Below are 22,504 nucleotides of genomic sequence, written 5' to 3'. Positions count from 1 at the left end.
GTTATGATTTTGTAATTCATTTCCAAGATTTGGGTGGAGGTGGATGAACCGTGAGTGCGCTGATACATTTTTTCCCACTGCTCCTCCGAGAATTCCAGTTCCAGCTCAGCTGACCAAGTCTGAGTGGTTTTAGGCAACCGTTTGTATAGGCACGCGTCAAGGATTCTCTTAGACAAGGCTAGGGAACCCTTTAGGGCTCCTCCATGTCTACAAATAGATCAAAGTGCGTAAGGGGGCGAAGGAGAGAGAGTTTATGGGGGGAGGTTGCTAAAAGGTGCTGTAATTGGGAATATTTAAGCAATTGTCCAAAGGTGCCCTGCAGTATATCTGACAATTCAGGAGCAGATTTCAATGCGCCCAAGTGAAGGAATTCACAAAGTGGAGAAGAGAGGCCTAAGTCAGAAAATCTAGTGTATGTGCTCGCGGTATGGGTGCTTTGTAGCCATTCCGTGTTTTGGAAAATTGGGAACATGGGGGAAAAAGGGGAGGAGATTCCAGGAACGTGGTCCAGGATATTGTCCCATGTGCGGAAAATATGTTTATATAGGGGCGAAGTTTTTGTCACTAGCGGTCTATAAGTATGGGGCAGCCAACAGAGAGGGCCTATTTGAGGAGATTGGAGAATGTGTGCATCTAGTGATATCCATGCTTTATCTATGTGTCCTACATGCCAGTCGAACACACGTTGTAGTGTGCCCGCTTGGTAATACTGGGTGATGCATGGGACCGCCAGTCCTCCTTTGATCTTTGGTCGATATAGAGTGTGCCTCGCTACTCTAGGTCTTTTGCTTCCCCATATGAATTTATTAAGGGTCGACTGCAGCTGGTCTAGGTAAGTCTGAGGGAGGTCAATAGGAACTGTCTGGAGAGTGTATAGCACAAGAGGCAAGATGGACATCTTAACTACCTGCATTCTGCCCCACCAGGAAAACGGCTTGGATTGCCAATTTTGGCTATTAGATTGGATACGTTTAAGGAGCGGGATATAATTAGCCTGAAAGAGAGAGCTTACTTTAGGAGTGAGGGCAATACCTAGATATTTTATCTGATCGGTACATAAATGGTATGGGCATATTTCGGAAATGGCCGCAAATTGTTTAGGCTTCATGTTTATATTGAGGATATTAGATTTTTGATCATTTATGTGAAAGTGTGAAAGGTTACCAAACCGGCGGAACTCTGCTAGGAGGTGAGTAATCGAATTACGGGGGTCGGACAGAGTTAACAAGATGTCGTCGGCATATAGACTGATTTTGTATTCGGAAGGACCTATTGTAATCCCCTTAATGTTCATATTATTCCTAATGTGTGCGGCTAATGGTTCCATTGCTATTGCAAACAGCAATGGAGAAAGTGGGCACCCCTGGCGGGTTCCATTGTATATTTGAAAGGGGTCTGAGAGAGTGTTATTAACTTTGATCCTAGCTGAAGGACAGTCATATAAACTAAAGATTCTATTTATGGTCGTGTCTCCAAAGCCGAATTCCGTCAGAGTCGATTTAAGATATGTCCAGTTCAGTCTGTCGAATGCTTTTTCCGCGTCGGTAGAGACCAGGACTGATTCAATTTTGGAGGTAGACACGTAGTCTATTAAGTGCAATGTTCGGATAGTATTGTCCCTGGCCTCCCGACGCGGAATAAAGCCTGTCTGGTCAGTGTGTATAAGTCGTGGTAGCAGTTTATTAATTCTGGTAGCGATAATTTTGGCATAAATTTTTGCGTCCGTGTTAATTAAGGAGATGGGGCGGTAGCTACCCGGAAGGTTAGGGGGTTTATCTTGCTTGTGGATCAAGGTAATATGTGCTGACAGCATATCTCTGGAGAAAGGTTCATGATTATCTACTGATTTGAATAAAGTGGCTAAATGTGGGGCTAGAATGTGCTTGAAAGATTTATAATAGGAATTGGACAGTCCGTCTGGACCAGGGGTTTTGTGGTTAGGTAGGGATTCAATAGCTGAGAGAATCTCGGCCACTTCGATGGGTGCATCAAGTTGGTCCGATTCCGACTGGGACAAGGTCTGAAGACCTGCACAGCGAACATAATCCTCACATTCCGCTCGAGTTTGGCTGTCATTTAAGGGGGGGAGTTGGTATAAGGACTTGAAAAATGTATGAAACACTCTAGCTATTCCCTTGCTATCTTGAATATCTACTGAGTCTTGCGAAGATATTTTGTGTATAAAGGAGTTAAGCGTCCTTTGACGAAGCGCTTTGGCCAATAATGTGCCTATCCTATTCCCCTCTGTAAAGTAAAGCTTGCGTAAGAAAAAGGCATGTTTCAGGGCTTCCCTATTGAGATATGCGTTAAGATCTCTTCTGGCTTTCGTCAGCTTATCCTCTAGAAGTTTGTTGTGTGGTGCAATTGCAAATTCTGTCGCAGCGCTATTTAGATTTGTTGTCAGTGAGTCGAATTCTTTTCTCCTTAGTTTAACTAGGTTTGCTTTATATTTAAGGAAATCCCCTCTGATAACTGCCTTGTGCGCGTCCCACACTATTTGAGATTTCGTCGTGCCATTGTCATTTAGGGCAAAATAATCCGCTAAGGATCGGGTGATCTCCTCGGACAGTTGTACATTCTTAAGCAGTGATTCGTCTAGTCTCCAACAGTATTGGGACACGGGGGCTGAGGAGAGAACTCTTTTTTATGTTCACCTTCCACCCGTGAGATCTCAAAAAAGCCAACACGATGTCCGTGTGAGACTTAGTTAACTGGAAAGTCGACGCCTGAATTAAGATGTCGTCTAGATAAGGTGCCACTGCTATGCCCCGCGGTCTTAAATCCGCCAAGAGGGACCCTAGCACCTTTGTGAAAATCCTGGGAGCCGTGGCCAACCCGAAGGGAAGGGCCACAAACTGGTAATGCCTGTCCAGAAAGGCGAATCTGAGGAATTGATGATGATCTCTGTGAATAGGGATGTGTAAATACGCATCCTTTAAGTCCACGGTAGTCATATATTGACCCTCCTGGATCAGAGGTAGAATAGTCCGAATAGTCTCCATCTTGAATGATGGTACTCTGAGGAATTTGTTTAGAATTTTGAGATCCAAGATTGGTCTGAAAGTTCCCTCTTTTTTGGGAACCACAAACAGGTTTGAGTAAAAACCTAGCCCTTTTTCCGCTTTTAGAACTGGGCGGATCACTCCCATGGTATGTAGGTCTTCTACACAGTGTAAGAACGCCTCTCTCTTTGTCTGGTTTGCAGACAATTGAGAAACGTGAAATCTCCCCCTTGGGGGAGAGTCTTTGAAGTCCAGAAAATATCCCTGGGACACAATTTCTAATGCCCAGGAATCGTGAACATCTCTTGCCCAAGCCTGAGTGAAGAGAGAGAGTCTGCCCCCTACTAGATCCGGTCCCGGATCGGGGGCTACCCCTTCATGCTGTCTTGGAGGCAGCAGCAGGCTTCTTGGCCTGTTTACCCTTGTTCCAAGCCTGGTTAGGTTTCCAGACTGATTTGGATTGGGCAAAATTCCCCTCTTGCTTTGCAGCAGGGGAAGCTGAAGCGGGACCACCCTTGAAGTTCCGAAAGGAACGAAAATTATTTTGTTTGGTCCTCATTTTATTTGTTTTATCCTGAGGGAGGGCGTGGCCTTTCCCTCCAGTGATGTCTGAAATAATCTCCTTCAGTTCAGGCCTGAATAGGGTCTTACCTTTGAAAGGGATGTTCAAAAGTTTTGATTTTGATGACACATCAGCAGACCAGGACTTAAGCCATAACGCCCTGCGTGCTAAAATGGCAAAACCTGAATTCTTTGCCGCTAATTTAGCCATTTGGAAAGCGGCATCTGTAATGAAAGAATTAGCCAACTTAAGGGCCTTAATTCTATCCATAATATCCTCTAATGGAGTCTCAGTCTGAAGAGCCTCTTCTAGAGCCTCGAACCAGAAAGCAGCTGCAGTAGTTACAGGAACAATGCACGCAATAGGTTGGAGAAGAAAACCTTGATGAACAAAAATTTTCTTTAGGATCTTTGAAAGGACAAATGTCTTCGATAGATATAGTTGTACGCTTAGCGAGAGTAGAAACAGCTCCCTCCACCTGAGGAATCGTCTGCCACGAGTCCCGCATGGTTTCAGATATGGGAAACATTTTCTTAAAAACAGGAGGGGGAGAGAACGGTATACCTGGTCTATCCCACTCCTTAGTAACAATATTCACAATCCTCTTAGGGAGTGGAAAAACATCAGTGTAAACAGGAACCTCTAAGTATTTGTCCATTTTACACAATTTCTCTGGGACCACTATAGGGTCACAATCATCCAGAGTTGCTAATACCTCCCTGAGCAACAAGCGGAGGTGTTCAAGCTTAAATTTAAAGGCCATCATATCAGAATCTGTCTGAGGGAGCGTCTTTCCTGAATCAGAAATCTCTCCCTCAGATAGCAAATCCCTTACCCCTACTTCAGAACATTGTGAGGGTATATCGGATACGGCTACTAAAGCGTCAGAAGGCTCAGCAGTTGTTCTTAACCCAGAGCTGTCACGTTTTCCTTGTAAACCAGGCAGTTTAGATAAAACCGCTGTGAGGGTTCTATTCATAACTGTGGCCATGTCTTGTAAAGTAAATGAAGTTGACGCACTAGAGGTACTTGGCGTCACTTGTGCGGGCGTTACTGGTTGTGACACTTGGGGAGAGCTAGATGGCGAACCCTCAAATACTTCAGTCTGAGAATCATCTATTGATATATTTTTAAGTGCTATAATATGCTCTTTATAATTTATAGACATATCAGTGCAAGTGGGACACATTCTAAGAGGGGGTTCCACAATGACTTCTAAACACATTGAACAAGGATTTTCCTTGATGTCAGACATGTTAAACAGGCTAGTAATGAAACAAGCAAGCTTGGAAAACACTTTATTCAAAGTAAATAATACTTAGAAAAAAACGGTATTGTGCCTTTAAGAGAAAAAAAGATGCACAAACTCTGCAAAACAGTGCAAAAAGACAGTAAACTTTACGAAATTTTTACAGTAGAATCATAAAGCCTTAGTAAGTTTGCACAGCCAGCCAAATAAACGATTAACCCCTTAATGTAAAAACCGGATTGACAAAACGTAAAAAAACGGTATAAAAAACGTTCAGCCCCTTGCCACAGCTCTGCTGTGGCGCCTACCTGCCCTTTAGGATAGATTTGTGGGGAAAAAACTTCTTTTAGGCCCTCAAACACAGCAGGACCCTCTGGAGAAGCAGCTGGATGTCTTCAGAGTAAAAGAAACTGCGCAACTGAGGCACGAAAATAGGCCCCTCCCACTTCACTCGATGTTAGTGGGGCCTAAAAGAAACACACCAAAGTGTTTCTAAACTAGCCATGTGGGTTAATAACCCTTAAATAAGCCACAAAGACCCCTTAAAGTCCCTTAAAAAAATGTTAAGTCTTCAATAAAAAAAACTTTTTTTTTCCATAAGTGCCACCAGTAACAAATGAGCCCTTTATGCAAGCTGGGATTCTCTATTAAATGTCTGAATACAGCTTACCCTTCCCTCATGGGGATATTATCAGCCTTTTCTAGAATTATTGCAGTCTGTCTAGAAAAAAATTGACTGAACATACCTCAATGCAGCTTACCATGCAAACCGTTCCCCCAACTGAAGTTTTCCTGTACTCCTCAGCCTCTGTGGGAACAGCAGTGGATCTTAGTTACAAAGTGCTAAGATCATCATCCTCCTTGCAGAAATCATCATCCCTTTTCTGCCAGAGAGTGAATAGTACACACCGGGTACCATTTAAAATAACAGCTTGAGAAAATAAAAACTAACATTTTTGTCACCACACTCACTTTACCCTTCCTAGCAGCTAGCAAGCAAAGAGAATGACTGGGGGGGGGGGGGAGCTAAGGGAGGAGCTATAGAGACAGCTCTGCTGTGGGTGCTCTCTTTGCCACTTCCTGTTAGGAAGGAGAATATCCCACAAGTATGGATGAATCCGTGGACTCGATACATCTTGCAAGAGAAAAACGGTACCTTTGTAATCCCAATGGCTGGGGCACTCACCATCTCCTCGACCCAAACAGCTAACAGTGAAAACTCTCTCCTTAGGAGTGATGTCTGCAGCAGAATTGTAAGAAAATGAAAAGACCGCACCCAGCCACGTGGTGCGTAGGACAGGACTTCCCTCGCTATGAAAAAGGCGCCAAGCTTTTATGAGCAGCGCAATACTCAAAAACGAAAGTGAAACCTGTTTGTTCCACAGTCTATGAGCCCGAAAAACTCTCACATTAAAGCAGTTATAAATAAGCCCTAACTGTCGAGGCATAAAGGAGCCACACTGTGACCCTGTATAGCAAAAGTGTATAAATAAAACTGTCTTACCCTCCAGGATTCATGCTGTGAAACAGGCACAGTCTCTCAAGTGTGACAGGCTTGCAGCAACGCATCTGACATGGAGTTAAAGGGACAGTCAACACCAGAATTTTTGTGGTTTTAAAAGATAAACAATCCCTTAATTACCCATTCCCCAGTTTTGCACAACCAACACAGTTATAATACAGGTTTTACTTCTGTAATTACCTTGTATCTAAGCCTCTGCAAACTGCCCCCTTATTTCAGTTCTTTTGACAGACTTGCATTTTAGGCAATCAGTGCTCACTCCTTGGTAAATTCCCGTGCATGAGCTCAATGTTATCTATATGAAACACATGAACTATTGCCTTCTAGTGGTGAAAAACTGTCAAAATACAATAGATTAGAGGCGGCCTTCAAGGTCTAAGAAATTAGCATATGAACCTCCTAGGTTTAGCTTTCAACTAAGAATACCAAGAGAACAAAGCAAAATTGGTGATAAAAGTGAATTGGAAAGTTGTTTAACATTACATGCCCTATTTGAATCATGAAAGTTTATTTTGGACTTGACTGTCCCTTTTAGAGTGTAACAGCAAGCAGTGAAACTCATCAACACTGATTGCTCAGGAGCTGTTAGGCGACAGTCTGGATGGGTTCGCAGAAAAACTTTCCCTGCATCTCCAGACTCTAACTTTCATCAATACTCTCACTGAAAGGAGGACATAATTACTTAAAACTCCAGTCCTTTCTTGAAGGGAACATACCCATTACAGGACAATCCAAATCTTCTGCCACTTCCTATAGTGACGAAAGGCAAAGAATGGCTGGGGGATAGGGGAAGTAGGAGGGCTATTTAAGCCTATGGCTGGGGTGTCTTTGCCTCCTCCTGGTGGCCAGGTGTTGTATTTCCCAACAGTAAGGAATGAAGTTGTGGACTCTCCCTGCCTTATGGAAGGAAATTCCCATAGAGTATACAGGTGAATGTTGTAAAATCATTTTGTGTATGCTGTAATAGAATATACCATTCTTGTGTGAATAATAAATGTCAATATGTTGTAACAAATATCAGAAGCAGAATAATCCTGCACTGAGTAAGCAAAGCTGTAATAGTTTCACTTTCTTTAAAAGATAATCTGCACGTCTTGCTGTAGCACACGCAAGCAGAAATACATAATGACCACAAGAGGGAGCCAGTTAGCCACTCTCCTGAAACATCATAAGATAAAACTATTTCTTCAACATTATCTATTATTTATTTATAATCATTTATAAATGCCATAGCTATTTTATTGCTATGTTTCTCAGACAAATAGATTTCATTGCATCATGTAATTAACACTCTTATCACAAGTGTTATATAAAATAGTTTAAGCTGTTTATTATTTAATAACAGACATCATCACACCACAGAGTTACACCTATTCAAAATTATATTATTATTACTTATAAGTATAGCACCACAACATTCCACAGTACTGAAATGTCAATTTTTTTTAAATATTTTTAATCTAAGAAACAAAGTAAATGTGCTATTGATGCTGCCCATTAAACCAATAGTGAATACTGTATAAATCAAACGAGTGTGTATACTTTTATCATTCAAATCCGTTTGCACATTTTAGACACTGTAATTTGCAGAAGTTTGTTTTTTTTAAAGTCAGGACTGAAACTTGGACTTTAATTTGTATAAAGTTTACAATATTTTGGGTGCATGCAGATGTTTGCTTTCCTGGTGTATTAATGATGCTACATGAATCTTGAAAACACGAGCAGATCTAAATCACTCTCTACACTACAATTCTAACACCACATTCACTTTACCCTCCCGAGAGAGACCCTAGTGCTTAGAGCCGGCAAAGAGAATGACTGGGGGGTGGAGCTAGAGGGGGAGCTATATGGACAGCTCTGCTGTGTGCTCTCTTTGCCACTTCCTGTAGGGAATAAGAATATCCCACAAGTAAAGGATGAATCCGTGGACTGGATACACTTTGCAAGAGAAATAGAGAGTTCAATGAGAGTAATTAGAAATCAGAGCACGCCTAGAGTCGATCCTGGAACCTCTAGTCTCTGGATATTTGCGTATTCCCTTCAGCCATTGGAGAGTTCTGGGTCTTTCAGAGGATGATTGAATCCTACTGCCTGCATTGGCTGGCTCTATAGCTCCACCTGCCTGTCAGTTGCAGGAAGTTACCTAATCAGCATCTATAAAATACTACTTCCTGCCAGTGCCTGTGTATAGGACTAGATCTGTTCCTGGGTGAGCTATTACATTTCTCTGATATTGTTGCTGACCTTTACCTGAATTTGGACTGCCTTCAGATTATTCTCTAGCCTTCCAATTATGGAACTGATTTTGGCTCCCTGGATCCTGACCTCGGCCTGGCCCTATCTCCCCATCCTGTTTTGGTGCCTTACTGCTGGTTTATGTCCTACTGCCTGTCTGACGACTCATCCTGTGTTTATGTAAGTATCCTTGGCTTTCTTAGGGATTCAATGAGGGGAAGGGATACTGTAGAACACCAAGTCCTGGGCTTTATTCAGGGAGATGGGATAGTGCTAGCCACTTATCAGCCTCTGGGTCCTTTCCTACACTGACATTTACCTCTGACCTGATAGAAATGTGACCTCTGACCTGATAGAAATGTCTGAAGTGTTGACCAGTACGGCCGAGAGCTCTCAGAGCTATACGTTTGCAGACCAAAATGTGGATGTCTTATGTGACTGTGAAGTCATTATTGTCATTGTGTCACCTTTAACCCATATTTTTTACCACATTATCCACAGCAATACTGATGGTTGGTGGCAAGTTGTTTTAACCCCTTAGATGCCTCTCTAACATACAAAAGTAAAAACCTTACAGCAGTTCACTTATGAGGCCATTAAACTGATGGGTAAATCTACAGTTGCACCATGCTATTGCTTTCCACTTGTACCTGTCTCTGTCTTCAAAGCTATTCGCTTATTTTAACCCTCCAAAAGTGCTCGTTAGTGAAGTTCTGCTTCTTCACACTGGGCGCCGCCATCTTGGAATTCAAGCATTCTCACACCTTGTGACAGAAGCTGTGGGTATTCACAGATCAGTGATATTTGTGTCTTCTTGACAAGCTGTATCATTCACTTAGTTTAGCTGCACAATACAGAGCAGCAATTTTACATTTTTGCAGTGGCTGCATTGTGTATTATTCCTGATAGCTTTTTTTATATATTTTAAGTTTTAAACTGTGCAAGTTATTACAAAGTGCTAGGTACAGCAGTCGAAAAGCCAGCAGTGCCTTTGTCACAGAAGGCAACAATACATGTGTACCACAATGGCAGCACCCAGAATAAAGATGCAAACCTTTACTAACTGGCTTCTGTAATGGGGCAAAATAAGAGACCGGCTTTAAAGAGTGTTGCAGGTACCGTGGTGAGTAGTTACCATGGCACTGTAATTGTTAAATGTCCTTTTAAACCGAACCCTATCCTGTAAACACTAACCCCAACGCCTATTAATTTATTGCAACATTATCGCAAAAGATGTGGCTGTGATAATAGCTCATAAGCACAACATTTTAGCAACAACATTTGTGACCTCAATATTATAGTTAAGCGACTTAGAAACATTGTTGAAATATATATTTCACTTGCAACCCATTTTTCCTTTAGCAATTATCAATACTTCATTAAAAAGCAAGAGTACTCCAGTCTTATCACATACATAATTTAGATGATCTTTGGAACGTCATAGAAAATTAAGCCAAAAAAACCTCAGTTGAGATTGAAGTTTCAACAATACAAACAATGCAAAATGTATTGGAATGTGGCGCATAAATAGACATGTCAATCTCCTGAGGACATGATGCATACAGGGCAGTGGGTGAGCATTCTGTGTAGCCTACAAGGCCGGTGTATGACAGCTGCTGGAGGCACCGGCCTGCACTAAGCACCTTTTTAGGAGCAGATATAGCACTTAACAGCCAGTTTTAGGCCACTAAGAGATAAGATTTCTTTCTACTTTTCTGCAATGCTTTTAAAGTATTGGAGACAAAAAAATTGTGTTGCATTAAAAAAAATCTAAATGAATAAACTTAGATCACAAGTATAGTACAAGTACTGGGTTGTGCATCTCTGCAACAACCCAAAAGAACAAATTATCCACCAGTTATAAGGAAATATACATCCTTTATTATGTATCAAACTACATAACAACTATAAAATACTAGGAGACCCCATATTTGATATGACAGGCGCTTAGCCTGACCCGGTTATAGGCGTTTTATACAACTCACTCACTGAGATGTTTGATGATGGCAAAGTAAGACTTATTTCTGCTCATGTCACATCAATTCCTGAAGCCTCTTCATCAACATTACTATTAGAGCACAAACGTACACCAGTATGAAACGCTAGGGGGTAACTATTAAAGGGAAATGAAACCCAAACTTCGGATAGACCGTGCAATTTCTAATTTACTTCTATTATCAATTTCTTCATTCTCTTGGTATCTTTTGTTAAAAAGCAGTGTAATATGATTAGAAGCCGGCCCATTTCTGGAGCACTATATGGCAACAGTTTTGCAAGAGCACTAGATGGCTGCTCTATTCCCTACCATGTAGTGCTCCAGACAGCTACCTAGGTTTCTCTTCAACACAGAATAACATAAATTATGCTTACCTGATCATTTTCTTTTTTTCTGATGGAAAGAGCCAACAGCTGCATTCATTACTTTTGGGAAAATAAGAACCTGGCCACCAGGAGGAGGCAAAGACACCCCAGCCAAAGGCTTAAATACTCCTCCCACTCCCCTCATCCACCAATCATTCAGCCGAGGAACAAGGACCAGTAGAAAAAATATCAGGTGAAAGGTGCCAGAAGAATAAAATAAGGACGAACCACAGAAAAAATTACGGGTGGGGAGCTGTGGACTCTTTTCATCAGAAGAAAATAAAATTATCATGTAAGCATAATTATGTTTTTCTTCTTAAATATAAAAAGTCCACAGCTGCATTCATTACTTTTGGGAAAACAATACCCAAGCTATAGAGGGCACTGAATGCCAAGACGGGAGGGTATAATAGACTGCCCATACTGAGGGCACCAGGCCTGAACCCCTACCCAACAAAAAAAACCCTGCTTCATCCGAAGCCAAGAAAAACCTTAAAAGGAAAGGCCCCAAGGACACTGACCCGCAGATAGTCCAGAAGCCAAGCTAGAGATCACAAATCTGACTCAACTGAGCCAACAGTCCTCCAGGAGACACTGTCGCCCAACAGTCGGTCCCTCAACACTCACCCTACACTAATGAGGGAACACCACCACCGAAGGAAACAAAAAAAGGTCATCACAATCCATAAAAGGAAACCTCCAATAGTGTGCCCAGCTCACAAAGACCCAAATAGGCCCAAACAGAGAAAAAGGAGGCTACGCCTAGACCAATCGGAACCCGGGATAAGATCGGACATAGAGAACAGAGAAAGTCTGCTCCCTAACATCATGCAAGTACTGAAAGACGACTGAAGAAATAGTCCTCACAGCGTCTGAACATAAATACAAAAGTATCCAACCATAAAAAAACGGGTAACAAACCCAGATGAAAAAAACCCTGAGTCTAGAACACAGAGTAAACATAAGGACGACACAGAGAATACTTGCTAGTAAGTAGAAGCAGCCAACAAAAGAACAGACTGCAAAAAGCAACCACCAGCCAGAGGACACGTCCTAGGCAACCTAAGCCGCCAGACCTACACACAGGTCTCCAAAAGGGGAACACAGAACCTCAATCGAAGCCCCCCGAGAAAAAAAGGTTACACCAAGAGCCCGAAGGAGGTGTAATCCTAGACCCTCTGCCTGTAAGTCTAGGGAGCTAGCAACTATGCCCACCTAGATCCTGAAAATGACAACGTCTCTCAGATCCCACATCCAGTCGGACCAACCCAGCATCAGCGGATCCGAAACAGGGGAACAGAAGAACCCCAAAACCAGCTCAAGAACGAGCGGAAGAATGGCCACAGCCATCCCCACAGAGCACGGGAAAAACCCGTCTCCGAAAACAGACGACAAGGCCGTAGACCCAAAGGCCCAACAAAGTCTAAACTTGGAGCCAGCAAGACTCCAGATGGAACATAACAACCCAGAGAGACACCCCTCTCCGAAAGAATAACCCACAGTTCCAACCTCTTGATCCAGGAGAAGCCCCAAGAAAGGGACTACATCTCCATAAGAAGGAGAATAACCCCTTAAGAAAAGGGATGAAACCAGAAGGGCAACATCTGTCTGCCAGGCACAAAGCCATCGGCTAAAGGAGAGATCAATCCCCAACACAGATGTCCTTATAAAGGACCCCCCCAAAAAAAGTAGCTTGCTAACACACATCTCCTGTGTAACGGATACAGCAGAGACACTGCAAATCCATTCTCCTGCAGAGCAGTGAATCCAAAGGGTTACCCTAGCAAGCCGACCTAGGGAATCCAACCTTAAGGCGCATCAAGCCTAATGAGCAACGGCCACTCAGAAAACCTGGCCAATCATGACCAGGTCAAGTAGAATGATTAAAGGACCTAGCTCAAGTTCCCAGTACTGAGGAACCCCAAACCAACCCTTAGGCCTAAGATTCCGGTAACACCCATAACTGGGTCCACAAGGGAAAACGCAGAGCGAAGCCTCAGCAACTGGAAACCTCAGGGAGAAAACAGGTCCGGGCAACCAAATGTTCAATCAAACAATACCCGAGAGCTGAACGTCCCGTCTGACAAAAAAAAGACACAAGGGATATGCAATATCCAGATCAATCTGGATAACGAGAAAAACTTTTAAGTCCAGACCGAAGGAACCACCCCTTGCTAAAATCCTACGCTCCAAGGAGCAAGGTGATAAAAGTCGTATTACGACCCAAGAGCCCCTAGACTTCTCAAACAGTCTCAGGACAACAAAGCAAGAGATACCTCGAGGTCAAAACCCCTCAAGCAGGGCTAGTCTCCACATCAACTCCATACAAACAGAGGATTACAGGGAGAAAAGGTGCAAAGCCTTCCCAGCTACAGGAAACCCCCTAAAAGGAGACCTAACACACTTGGAGAAAACGGAAGAAGACCAAGAAGGTCTTGTAACTCATCTAGACAGTACACGGTCAATGTGCAATAGCTGCAGCTGGTTACATTACACAGCGTGCGAGCACACATTCAAGGTGCGAAGAGCTGCAATTGGTTTCAAACTGTAAACCTTCCGCATGCTAGGCAGCTATTCAAACTACTAGCTGTTGATGGACCAAGTCCAAAAAAGGACAAATCCAGAGCCTCAACAAAAAAGGAGGCCAAACCGCTCAAACAGCGGTAAGAAGGCGCTAAGCCCTCCAACCCTCCACTACGTGGGGGAGGAAACTCTAGAGTCCGATAATACCAGACGTAAGAGAGAGACATGCAGCAGAACTCCACTGACCCAGTCATTCATGATTGAAGGCTACAAGGACTGAACAATCCTTCCCGCCTCACGAACCCACAGGTCCTCTCGAATGCTTATTTGAAACATGTAAAACAAATGATAACATGAGCACTCGACGCCTCGACTGGGCCAGCCAAGCAGAACAGCGCCACGTGTCTGAACAGCCACAAGACAGAACCTCAACCCAACAGAACCAGCCTGCACCCAGGGTCCTAACCGGCAAGCTGCATAAATCTTCCCTCAGAGGGGAGGAAAAGAAAACAGACATTTTTAAAATAGGACTATCATGTCCAAAACAACTTCCGAAGAGTATTGATCCCAGAAGGTTCCCGAAAGAAACAATAAACCAAATAAAAAAACATCCTATCGGATAAAAAGAAAATATAAGGCAACCCGGAGGTTAATGCCCAAGAAGAAACAGGCCTACCCACAGGACCAGCCAAATAGAGCCCTGATCTTCCATAAACTGGGAAAGATCTCAATAAAATAACAATCAGGAGATTACATCATCCCCACATGTCTAATGAGATGTACCATTCGAATTAGCAGACTGAAAATTCCCGTATCCGATAAGGATAGGGTCATTTAATAACTGAAAAACATGACTGAGTAATACGCGAAGGGGCGCAATTCTGTAACGAAAGGCACAACACTCGGAGACAGCTACACCGGCAGGGAACTGTAAAAGGCCCTCCCCAAGGCAGGAGACCTGGGACAATAGAGCACGAGCACAATCGCAAACTAACGTCTGGACTCTGCAGACGAATAATCGACAAAAATGTGCTGCAACCTCCGGGGAAAACAGAAGTATGGAGCGGTAGGGAACTCGCCTCTCGGAGCTCGGGACCCCCAGAGGCGGATGGCTCAGCTGTCCCTTGATTCCCCGAGGCACTCTCATACGGCATACAGATCATAAGTGGTTGACATGTATCAACGAGGCCAATCCGGATTCGTCACCGACACAGAATCTGAAATTAAAATTAAAAAAAGTCTCGGTATCGGAATCCTCTATAAATGAATCTGAAATTTGAACAGTCTCAGCATCAGAATCCTCCATAACTAGGATAGAGGATATGCTAATATGGACTAAAGTAGTAAAACTGCGGACTAGAATTTCTCCTTCGCCACACGGTCAGGAATGCGGAAATGGACGACGGAAAGTAAACACGCCTTGAACTGTACAGTCCAACAAAAAAAGTGCGCCCAACCATAAGGTTGCGTTACTTTCTGAGGCCTTAATGTTCAAAACCATGAACCCAATAAATACTACACTTAAGCAGGTTGAATCACATAAACATGATTAACCCCCCCCGTTCAATAACCCCCCTCAGGAGATATTAACCCTTGATTCCAAGATACTAAAGGAGACTCACTGAGACCCTTATGTTATAGTTAGACCCGCAAGGTGTTGCAGTCTCACGGGAAAACATCTGAATTACAGTACATTCACGGAGAAAGTAAAATGAAACAATCTTACAGGAATCTACACCGTGGAACAGGAACACGGCCCTTCAAGTGTGACTGATAGTAGCATCGCCTCCGCCATGGACCTAAGAGAAGAAAGCAGGCAGCGAAGCGAAGTTAGACAACGCCGAATGCTGGAGGAGCTGTTAACATGAGTCGGGATGGTTTCGCATAAAGAAACTCCCTGCATCTCCGGACTCTAACTTTCATCCAAGCCCTCACTGAGAGACTGATAGGATTATTCAAAACTCCTGCCCCATGTCGAAGAGTACTACCCTCCATAAGAGACAAATTCTGACACTTCTATGCCAACCTCCTAGGATTAAAGGCAAAGAATGACTGGGGGATGAGGGGAGTGGGAGGAGTATTTAAGCCTTTGGCTGGGGTCTTTGCCTCCTCCTGGTGGCCAGGTTCTTATTTTCCCAAAAGTAATGCAGCTGTGGACTCTTTAAATTTAAGAAGAAAATTATGGGAACAAAACAAATTTGATTAAATTTTTTTAAATGGTTTGTCTGAATCACAAAAGAAAATGTTTAGGTTTCATATCCCTTTAAATTCCTGCTTACAGGCTGAAAAGTGATGCTTCCAAATGAACAACTGCCCAATGTGCTGGTGTTGGGGAAGAGCTAATGTGAAAGCACTCAGCTGATGGGAGCTTTATATCTACACAATTCCATCTGCAATACTATAAATTAACTGCACCACTTCATCTGTGAGTGTTAATCTTAGCAACTGGTTTTAATGTCATTTGAAATAAGTTTTTAAAGATTCTAGCACTAAAACAGTCATCTTTTAATAGTTAATAGAATTTAAGACCAGGATGGATCCTATAATCAAGAAGCTGTAGAAGAACCATTATCTTTACTATGGAAAACATAATATTTAAAAAGATAGATAATCCCTTTATTACACATTCCCCAGTTTTGTATAACCAACATGGTTATAGCAATATACTTTTTTACCTCTTATATCTAAGCCTCTGCAGACTGCCCACTTATTTCAGTTATTTTGACAGACTTACATTTTAGCCAATCAATGCTGACTCATAAGTAACTCCACGGGAGTGAGCACAATGTTATTTATATGGCACGCATGAGATAAGACACAGCCATCAAGGGCTTAGAAATTAGAATATGAGACTACCTAGGTTTAGCTTTCAACAAAGAATACCAAAAGCACAAAGCAAATTTAATGTTAAAAGTAAAATGGAAAGTTGTTTAAAATGGCATGCTCTAGTCTATCTGAATCATGAAAGTTTAATTTTGACTAGACTGTCCCTTTAAGGCTGAAGATTTGGATTTGCCGCCTTATTATGGGATGTTGCATACAGCTGTTTTCTTAGTGTGAGGATGAAATAGAATAGAGGGGAAGAACCGCTTTATTTTTTTCTAGACTAATAGCTGCATTAGAGCATTACTTTAAGTAGCAACTCATAATCTATATCATAATTACATTCTAAAGGAATAATTATGAGAAAATTTAATCAGCTCTAAATCAGTCTCCCTAAAACAGTTCATGAGAATCCACAGCATTAGTGTCTGAACTTCTCTATCGCATAATAGGAGAAGTATTTAACAGTTTTTCAACTACATAGAAAGAGGAGGCCTTTAAAAGCCATCAGGATAATTTGATTTCTATCTGCTCCCATGTTCCTAATAGTACACAGAATGATTGATTGAATTAGAGAGGCTAAGTCACTATCTTGCTAGAACCTTGCGGCATAAGACCACGGTCCCTGAATCTGTCATAATCATCATAATCTATGTCATTAATCAGTTTGCTGTTGTTTAGCAAACACATCGGAAGTAAAAGCATCACATTTCTTTTACGGAAATTTCCAAAGTGCCATCATATTCTTTAGCTTTGAACAAGAGGGAAAAATACACAAGACACCTAATAATATATGTTACATGAAATGGACAAAATACATCAGACAACATTTATGATAATACAGAAAGAGTCCTGTTCAGAAGACAAACTCTAGAAACTGTCAGCTCACAAGTCTGAGCCATCAGAATAAAAAAAAAATGAAACAAAAAATCCTTGTAAGACTTTTCTTTATGCTTGCAATGGAATTTAAATGCCAGACAAGTGTGTCAACCTGCTGGATACATTAACACCTGGTCTGTAGGAATACAACCGCTTGCCTTATTTGTGAAGCTAATGCAGAGTGGTTACTGGTAGATCAGGCTTGCTACTGTCATTTAATTGGCAGAACTTGCGTTATTTTGCAGCATCTGATCAGCTCTGCTATTAGGGACAGCTATCTCACAAGCACCACAAAATACTCTAAGTGATAGTGGGATTCCTGGTGCAAACTGGCACTACTGAGAGGCACCAGCAAATTCATGAGCTGGGGGTGACAAATAGAGATGTGCAGCACAAAATGGAAATAATGAGAGATCAGGTTTTATCGTATTTCTACTTAGGAATGATCAAACTATAACCTATACGCAAGATTTACTACCTCAGCTGCCGTAAAGTGATTGTAAACTTTGTTGATGTAATACACAGTGTATACAATTATTCATAAAACCAGGGGTACTTTCATTCATTAAGGGACATTGTATTCAAGACTTTTCTTTGCATAACTGTTTTGTAGATGATCTATGGGGTTGTTTTTGTAACAATGTATAGTTTTGCTTATTTTTAAATAACTTTGTGCTAATTTTCAAACTCCTAACCAAGCCCCAAAGTTTTAGATGTTTACTGATGTATACAGACTTCAGACTGCTTATGTTTATATAATGGGTCTTTTCATATGGGAGGGGGGGTCAGCTCTCATACCCTTTCAATGGATGTCCCAGCCTAACTTCATCATAAATTGGGAGCTCTAAAGTAAGTTTGTAAAAGGTTTTATAATGGATTTTTATATCAGCATCTGTGCAAATTCTTCTTTATAGTAGTGTCTATTACATGCAGCTAAATGAAAACTGATGTATACGGTCCCTTTAAAATAATTAATTAAAGACACTTCCTTTGTAAATAATTACCATTTATTGATGGTAAGCATTGCGCTGTTGCTCCGCCTGCATCTCATACTTTATTTTTGTCTTAGATGATGAATTCGGCTTCATCCAATCACTGGGTGTGTCACAACCTCGAGCCAAAGGAAGCACGCAAAGATTGGATGAAGCCGGATTTGTCATCTAAGACAAAAATAAAGAATGAGATGGGGGCAGAGGAATGGCGCAAAGTTTACCATCAATAAATGGTAATTATTTTACAAAGGAATCGTCTTAATATTTTAATGAATGAAAGTGCCCCTGGTTTTATGAATAATTATATATACTGTGGATTATATCGACAAAGTTTACAATCACTTTAATGTAACAGAAAAATGTAATTATTCAAAAAAATGACTACATTATGTAATTAAGTAAAGCAATGGCTTATTAGAGACAGTAAAAAATGTTCTGATTGGCAGATGGTAAAACACAGTTTTTCACAGCATCTTGGGCATGCCAGACAATTGTTTTTAAGAATGTTGTTGTCAACTACCAACAAACTCTCAAGAAGTTTGGCTGCCCTGGATTATATAATCCTGTGTACAACTTCCTACTTCAATGTGTGTGGTTATTACATATCTACAACCTCAGTTCCTTTGTATTAGCCAGTTCCTATCTGAGATCTGTAACATTGCTGGACTAAGTGATGAACATATCTCTATAGCTATTGCTTTTACAGAACAATCAAACACGAGAGTACTCTTATTACATATAATATTGCACCGGTGCTTTTTTATTTCTTGCATCTATGTGCGCTGAACGTGGCTGTTTCTGCTACGCTCACCTGTTTAATGGTGAAGTCGTTAATAAGGTGGTGGTTGTGCTCATTTAAGCTGCAGTGCAGGGTAACACAGTCACTATGAAACAGCAGGTCTTGAAGAGTGCTGACCCGCTGGAGGCCTAGGGCGCGTTCAATGCCATCCGAGAGGTATGGGTCATAGAAAATAACATTGAAGCCGAAGGTCTTTGCACGCAAGGCTACAGCTTGTCCGACGCGTCCTGTAGAACAAAACATTAACAACATGCTCAGTATACAACAGAGAATCCAGCAGAGAAACTAATGAAATACATAGGGCAGGTTTATGTTAAAGGGACCATTAAAGAGCATGCAATTTTAAGCAACTCTAAAAATGGGTCAGCCCCTAAGCTTACATTCCTGCTTTTTCAAATAAAGTTATGAAGAGAATGAAGAAAAAGTGATAATAGGAGTAAATTGGAAAGTTGCTTACAATTGCATGCTCTGTCTGTATCATGAAATAAAATTGGGTTTCATCTCATTTAAATACAGTAGAATCACATAATCAACAAGTGCATAGTAAAAAGACAATGCAATAGCACTTATTATGAATTTAAAATAAGTAGTAGATTTGTTTCCGTTACATCTGATATTTCTTCAATTTGCCAGCCCCCTGTATCATGTGACAACCATCAGCAAATCACAGGCTTATATACCTATACACTGTGAACTTGTGCACATGCCCAGTAGAAGCTGGGGCCTCAGAAAGTGTTCATATAAAACCCTGTACACAATTTTATAAGTAAATTGGAAAGTTTTAGAATTGTGTGCTCTATCTGAATCATGAAAGAAACATGTTGCACTTTGGTGTCCCTTTTGTCTGAGTTTATTTGATTGTTAATACGGTACAGCAAATGATAGAGATCACACAGATGACAAACACCAATAGAATCCCTAGTTATCAGCTAAATCAAGACCTTTAACTCACACACATGCAGTGCTTAGTCTATAACATATTAAACTAATATAAAATGTGAATTATGTGCAGTAAAGAAAAATCAGACTTTGTAACACACTTTTATGATTTATTTTGATCCATTTTACTGTAATTTAACTCTGACAGCAGTGTTTTTCAAGTCTGAGAAATGAAAGCGCACACTGCGGACTTGACTTGCTTCATGTCTCTCCCTTACCGGCCTCAGCAGAGGTGATCAGATAAAATAGTGCAAAACAATGCACGTGTGGCTAACAACGCAACAGTGGCTTGCGTGGTGTGCTTCAGAAACAAGTCTAGAGTGGCTGCTCCAAATCAGATAGAAGTGGGCGGAGTTTGCCCACTGAAAACAATTGAAGCAAAAAAGAAATCACACTGCTCTGAAAACTTTCAAACACAGCTGGTATGTTAAATTGCAAGATTACAGAAAAGTCTTGTAAATACAAGGGTGCTAATCGCAAATCTTTCTAAATCAGTAGAATTTATCTACAGTAATCCCCATAGACTTCAATGGCAAATAATGTAGAAAAATAATTAAACTCTTCTTAAAGGACCACTCAATGTAGTAAAATTGTATAATTAACAAGTGCATAATAAAAAGACAATGATCTAACACCTACTCTGAATTTCAAATAAGCAGTAGATTTCTTTTCTTACAAATGTATTTTTTCTCCCATTTTTACGGCCCCCTGTATCATGTGACAGACTTCAGCCAATCACACACTAGTATACATATACCGTGAGCTTGTGCACATGCTCAGTAGGATATTGTTCCCCAGAAAGTGTGAATATATATGTGAATAAGACTGTGCAAAATGTAATAATAGAAGTAAATTGGAAAGTGTTTTAAAACTGTATGCTCTATCTGAATCATAAAAGTTTATTTTGAGTGTCCCTTTAAGGATTTGCACCTAATGTGTTTATTACCCTTTAAGTTTTAAAAAGATAGCTACACACTTAAAGAGAACCAGTTGTTTGAAATTTAGAACCACCCATCCAAATATAAAATAATATTGATTTGTATTGTGTAAAACACATAGCGCACCCACCCATCCGATCATGCAGAAAATATACACAGAAATGTTATTGCAAAGCACAGTGCAGGAAACAGAAGGTTATCCCTCTAGCAATGCACTCAAACTGTATGCTCAGGGGCGCAGAATGTCAATCTCTTAAAATCTGAAGAAAATGTAAATTGATTTGATGACAAAAATGATATAAAATATTTTCAACAGAAAAATCAGTTTGACAGTTTTACATTTTTATTTGATCTAATCATTTTCTGTTATACCATGTTATGTTCTACCCCCGATCAGCAAGGTACCAGATTTGATTTGCTCTGCTAGAAGCTTGACAAACTGTAAAGGGACATGAACCCCAAATTTTTTTCTTTCATGATTTAGAAAGAGCGTGCAATTTTAAGCAACTTTCTAATTTATTTCTATTATCTAATTTGTTTCATTTTCTTGATAGCCGTGGCTGAAAAGAATATCTAGATAGGCTCAGTAGCTGCTGATTGGTGGCTGCACATAGAAGCATTGTGTGATTGGCTCACCCATGTGCATTGCTATTTCTTCAACAACGGATATCTAAAGAATGAAGCAAATTAGATAATAGAAGTCAACTTGAAAGTTGTTTAAAATTGTATTCTCTTTCTGAATCATGAAATAAAAATGTTGGGTTTAACATCCCTTTAAATTATTTTCACTCAGACCCAGTTATGTGGCAAGCTTAGCTCGTTGCTGTGACCATTCACTGAAGTTCATTTACACTAGTCCAAATTTTGGATGGATCATCACAGTTCTAAGGTTCAATTCCCCTGTCCCTCCTAGATCCAAAAAATGACCAGCCCAAGAGAATTAGAGAAAATAAACACGTGCCTGCTCTATAGTAATCATTTTCTTTAAAATAAAGCACATTAAGTGTGCAGATGTTTCCTGGAGGGGATGCCTACTGATCGTATTGGGAAAAACATAATTTATGTAAGAACTTACCTGATAAATTCATTTATTTCATATTGGCAAGAGTCCATGAGCTAGTGACGTATGGGATATACAATCCTACCAGGAGGGGCAAAGTTTCCCAAACCTCAAAATGCCTATAAATAAACCCCTCACCACACCCACAATTCAGTTTAACGAATAGCCAAGTAGTGGGGTGATAGAAAAAGGAGTAAAAAGCATCAAAAAAGGAACTGAAAATATAATTGTGCTTTATACAAAAAACATAACCACCATAAAAAGGGTGGTGGGTCTCATGGACTCTTGCCAATATGAAAGAAATTCATTTATCAGGTAAGTTCTTACATAAATTATGTTTTATTTCATTGGCAAGAGTCCATGAGCTAGTGACGTATGGGATAGTAATAGCCAAGATGTGGTACTCCACAGAAGAGTCACTTGAGAGGGAGGGATAAAAATAAAAACAGCCATTTTCCGCTGAAAAATTTAAATCCACATCCAAAAAAATAAGTTTTTCTCATAATTGAAAAGAAAAAAAACTTAAAACATAAGCAGAGGACTCAAACTGAAACAGCTGCCTGAAGAACTTTTCTACCAAAAACTGCTTCCAAAGAGGCAAATACATCCATCAAAACGGT

General features: G+C 40.9%; 1 protein-coding gene across 10 annotated transcripts in view; it reads right to left on the bottom strand.

Annotated features, from left to right (window-relative positions):
• The window catches only part of CTBP1 (C-terminal binding protein 1), a 232,545-nt gene that overhangs the window by 33,253 nt on the left and 176,788 nt on the right, over window positions 1-22,504 (bottom strand). For all 10 annotated transcript variants that reach the window (XM_053704241.1, XM_053704242.1, XM_053704251.1 and 7 more), the window contains one exon: window positions 18,960-19,174. In XM_053704241.1, coding sequence (XP_053560216.1) covers window positions 18,960-19,174 — 215 coding nt within the window. The remainder of the gene's footprint in view (window positions 1-18,959; window positions 19,175-22,504) is intronic.

The sequence above is a fragment of the Bombina bombina genome, chromosome 2 (assembly GCF_027579735.1).
Source record: "Bombina bombina isolate aBomBom1 chromosome 2, aBomBom1.pri, whole genome shotgun sequence".
NCBI lineage: Eukaryota > Metazoa > Chordata > Amphibia > Anura > Bombinatoridae > Bombina > Bombina bombina.
Note: the sequence above shows the minus strand (reverse complement) of the source record. Positions and strands in the feature narration are given on the sequence as shown.